General features: G+C 39.7%; 1 protein-coding gene across 1 annotated transcript in view; it reads left to right on the plus strand.

Moving 5' to 3' along the window:
* FOXP2 (forkhead box P2) overlaps positions 1-5,000 on the plus strand; it is a 439,425-nt gene that overhangs the window by 394,152 nt on the left and 40,273 nt on the right. Inside the window, exon 12 of the mRNA XM_032998779.2 lies at positions 2,508-2,595. Within this exon, the coding sequence (XP_032854670.1) occupies positions 2,508-2,595 (88 nt within the window). The remainder of the gene's footprint in view (positions 1-2,507; positions 2,596-5,000) is intronic.

Below are 5,000 nucleotides of genomic sequence, written 5' to 3' on the forward strand. Positions count from 1 at the left end.
ATATGTTGTTGAAGTATGAAAATTGACCAGTTCAACTTGTACATAACTGAAAAGGCATGACAAGAAAAAAAAAACAAAAAACAAAAACCAAAACCTTTGGACTGATTCCCAGCCTTCTGGAGGAAAGAATGTATGTCTGTCTTGGCAGATTGCAGCATATTGGACCCTAAAACTGCAGCAACTTTATACAGAGAAAAGTTATTTTAGAGGTTTTTAAAAATGTATTAGACCTAGTTTTTCTTTCACTACATTGCCTGTACATGCATGATAAATAAAGCAAGCCTACTTCACAGGCAAAAAAGATCAGAAAAAATAATTCTTAAGACAATTTTTACACTCCTAATGTTTCCATAAAATATCTTTTCTCCAAAATGCAGAGCACAAGTAACCACATGACGTGAAACTATGGCATAAGTGATGTATATATCTCATGAGTTTCCAAAGATTACTGTGTTAACTCTCAAGAAACATGCAACAATGTCCCAAGTTACCATGTAATCATATTGAAATTACATTATACTGGACTTTCTTCTCCCACACTGCATACCACTGTTGTAAAGTTCCTCAGGGCAAGTCCTGTGTCTGTATCTATTTTGTAAGGTGTTATGCAAACATATGGTGTTGTGATAACTAATAAATAATCATGAATGGGCAGTAACCTCAAACACAGGCCAGAAGATCTTTTATACCTATACCATTGCTTACTGTCATGTGTTATACATGTATATCCATGTGCCTACATATTTGAGTACACATGCATGTGATGTGCACTGATGATAGTGGTGATGATGCAGAGGTAAAATCTGTCTCCAGTCCTTTTTCTGGCAATTTTGTACCCAATTAACTGAAAATATTAAACCATTACATTAGCAGATCACACACTATCATGCCTGTGTAATTGAGGGAGTAAAATTCTTTTGAATCCAAATCTCAGAAAACGAATGGGATGTTCTGAGCGATTACCTAGTTTTTAAACTGATCGTGTATTTTTGCATCAATGGGGCGAATGAAGTCAGTTCCTTTGAAAATAAATAAATTGTAGGGTTTATGACTCAGATAAAAAAGGTGTGGCATCCTTTCTGATGCTTGAGCTTAGCATAAACTACCAAGCAAATTACGTGTATGCAATTTTATATTAAAAGAATATCAAAATCTTTCATAATTACTTACGTCTCTTCCCCAGCCATGCCTCTTGCACAGATGGCATAAGCTGTTGTATTTTGCTCACCTGCAAACCTGCATTGGGTCCTAAAACTGTGAGGTCTGATTTAAATAAATAGAGACAAGTTTTACTGAAAGTGAGATGCAGTCCCTTCTAATTTCTCCACTGTTTCTGACGAACGCATTTTCCCCAAAGATTACCAATTAAATAATTGCGTAGTTCTCTGATTAATTCTGTTAAAAAAGAAAAATGAGAATATATATTTTCTCTGTGGTATAGTTAACTTAGTTCCTGTAACTATGAGACCATCTGTAACTGTATTCCCTGCAAAGATTACCCCTCATGCCTACACTGGAAAGAGCCAGTAAATCCACATTCAAAGGCAAAACTCCTTTGCTTCCATTTCTTCTTTAGCCTGATCCTTATGTTTTCTTCTCAGTGGAGCAGCAAACCCACTATTAAAGCTCCAAAAGGAACTTCTTTGATCCTGGAAGAGAGAGAGAATAAACTGAAACCACTGTCCTTCAAAAGAACAGTATTAAATGACCTTTGTAAAGTTGTACTCGACTGAGTACAGGGGACAGCCACTCGGGCCTGGGCTGTACGTTAGTGACGGACGGCCACTCACCAAAGTCCTCTTTCCCTGTTGCAGTGTGGTTTTGTTTTGCTAAACTGGCATGCATAGCCTGGCTGCCTTCCAGGAGGTTTGCTGTATATGTAAGGTGTGTAGCTGTTCCTTTCCCTGCCTTCACCTTGCACTCTCTTCCTCGGGCTGGGGAGCCTGGTCGCTGCCATCGTCTTCAGAGGCTATTTCTGGAAACTGCAGTGAAAATTAGTGATGTTCCCCTACAGCTCTGTTTTGGGGAAAAGGGAGCTGATGTTCTATTGTTGGTTTTGCTTATTGATTAGAGAAGAGTAGATAGAGAAATCTTAACAAAGTCTACACTAATTCACAGTAGTTCAAGCAGCCTAAAAGCAATTATATCTTTTGAAGAATTGTTCGTAAGGTGATTCTCTGTTCCTCTGCACCATCAACAGGGAATGGAAATCAGTCACTCTACCAAATACTGATAACCAGTTACATTGGCCATTAGATGGCATATGTGACCTGGGAGATAGGAACTGGGTATCTGACAGTCATCACTGAGAAAGTTTGTAGAACTGAGTAAAATAATCAGTTATATTATTTTGTATTGTTGTATATAAAGCCATGCTCTGACTAGGTCTTTTTGCATAACTCCCATTGAAACTATTGGAAGCCATATGCACAGGAAAGAAAAAAGGACTCCTAAAGAAATTTTCCTCACCTTACCACTGTCTTACAAGTGTTTTCTTTCTTCTCTAGGCACCTTAACAATGAACATGCATTGGATGACAGAAGCACTGCCCAGTGTCGGGTGCAAATGCAAGTGGTTCAGCAGTTAGAAATACAGGTTTGTTACATGGATGTATTATCCTGTTACTTATTTATGATTAACCTAAACTAAATTGAAAACACTTACCTTCATGACTCTAGCTTAAAGCCATATCTTTCTTGCATTAAATTTTTTGATACTCATGAATAGGTGGGGTTTTTTTACTTAAAGATTTTTTACATTATAAATTATGCAATAATTATCTAACACTAGCATTGTCTACAGTATTTTGCTTGAACTAAGACCCTAATACCATTCATCACAAATGAAGAATGCAGTCTCTGGAGCAGAGACTGGATCCAAGCCGTCTTCAGTTCTTGAAATGCTAGGTCAGGACCCCTCTTCCTTCTTCCCCTTCTGACTCAATGCCTCTCTATGCCTTTCTGCAGGACAAAGGAGTAGCAGAGCGTATCTCCACCCAAAATGACTCCCAGCCTGATGGTGGGCGTTCTTCTGCAAGCAGAAGGTGTAATGTCAGACCCACTCAGGGAGGTCCCCAGGGAGTCCTGCGCCTGGGGCTGCAAGGCTCGGGTGCCCTGTTCAGGCTGTAACCATTAGAGGTCACTGCATGTATGTGAACGCTCCCTCCAGCTTACACAAGAAGCACCGAGTACCCCTGGGGTCTCCCAGTATTGTCACCACACTGACCAGGCTGCCGAGGCTGGACACCAACCTCCGCAGCCCAGGCTGAGCGTGTAGGACGCTTACACCACGCTGTCCCCTCCCACCTCTACAGGAGTCGTAGGAGGGCATTTCTCAGGAGTCCCGTCCCCTCTTGGGACCGTTCAGAGGAGCTCAAGGGATGCAGCAAGGGACTGAGATTTTTTCCCCCTTTGTTGCCATATGTGGAGAAAGAATGACAAACACCTTTCAGCTTTCTCACCTTCTAGCATATTGTCTCACTGTTCTCATGCATGTAAGAATACTTCTTTCAGCCAAGGCAAACCGTTTGCGTCTTTTGTATTTTAATACTGGAAACCCAACCCAATGAGAGGAGTGTAGAGTAATGTAATTTATTGTCATTTCCCTTAAAATGAAAGCTTTAGAAACCCAGGCAAAGCTGCAGTTTGTTTTATAAGATTCACAGGATAGCGTTATCTTAAATTGTTTGTCCGGAATTTACGTCATGGCAAGTAGCATGTCTCTGAAGTGTCACACACATAATACGAAGCCTGAGAAGAAACCTCTTTCCCACCTTCTGCCTCAAACGTTCTTTAATTAAAGATACACTGACCGAATTATATCCAGCATACCCAAAATATCTGCAGTAATACAGATAGTTTCCTCTTCTTAAAATTACTTACAAGTTGTTTTCCTTAGTGCAATCTCAGTCTCCAGCTGTAAGTTTTGAGCTGAATTCATGCAAGAAAGTATTATAGAACTCTCTGGAAAATGGCAGCATTAAACAGCAAGTGATTCCTGTTGCAATTAATGTAATTGTGTTGCAGATACTCAAAGCCATATCACTAGCATACAGTTTTGAGCATTCCTTCTTCCAAGCTAGCTTTTGGGAAAAAAAATACTCTTTTCATGTTTTAAGATACATTTTAATCTTTTTTGTTCTGATATTTTTATCAACAAGTTACATATTTCAAACATTTCCTCCTCTTTTTTTTTCTTTTTAAATTTGGTAATTTGTTTGAGTCTGAAACTGCAGATACATAGCATATGATCAGGAAATGGTATCGGGTAAGAGAAAGTACAAGTTTCAGTAACGTGATGTTTTCTAAAGGCAGTTTAAGGTCTGCGTAAGAACTGTTTACCATTTACAAAGGCTAGGCTGTAATGTAACAGTCCAAGTGAAGATTTAGCTTGCAGTGTGACCAATTATGCCATTTTTTGCTTTGTCTGACTGCTAGTGAAGTAAGGTCCATCAGTTGTAATGAGACCCAGTGCAGTGTCGATGCCGACTCGGTGGCAGAGTTCAGCGTTTCACACTGCCTGGGCCCTGTCACTCTATTGAATTAGATTGATGATGGCAGATTGCAGGGGGCACTAACTGGACCTCAGTGGGAAAGGATGAAGTGTGTAGACAATCCTGGCAGGCACTGTGCTTTGAGGACCCTTCACCCCTTCACAGCTGTTGGCACTAGTCCATTGCTAACAGTGTCCACAGGACTTTAAAGAGACACTATGGGCCTTCTAATTTATGGTCTTAGTAACTTGTTACTGTCGAGGCAACTGTGACCTCAATTCTCTTATTGACAAAAAGATGAAGTGTTATTTGTTTTCTCTGACCTTTTAACATATGAAAGGCTATAAAAGTTTTTTGGGTTTTTTCTTCTTTCTTTCCGTGCCCAAAGTTGCATTTCCTCTCAGATAAGTTTCTACTGACATAGACTTTTATATGCAGGAATCATTACACCGAGACAAGCTCAATGATAAGATGTATCACTGCAGTAAAATAGCTGTATCAGTCATTT

Source organism: Tyto alba, unplaced genomic scaffold (assembly GCF_018691265.1).
Source record: "Tyto alba isolate M040663 unplaced genomic scaffold, T.alba_DEE_v4.0 Super-Scaffold_2, whole genome shotgun sequence".
Taxonomy (NCBI): domain Eukaryota; kingdom Metazoa; phylum Chordata; class Aves; order Strigiformes; family Tytonidae; genus Tyto; species Tyto alba.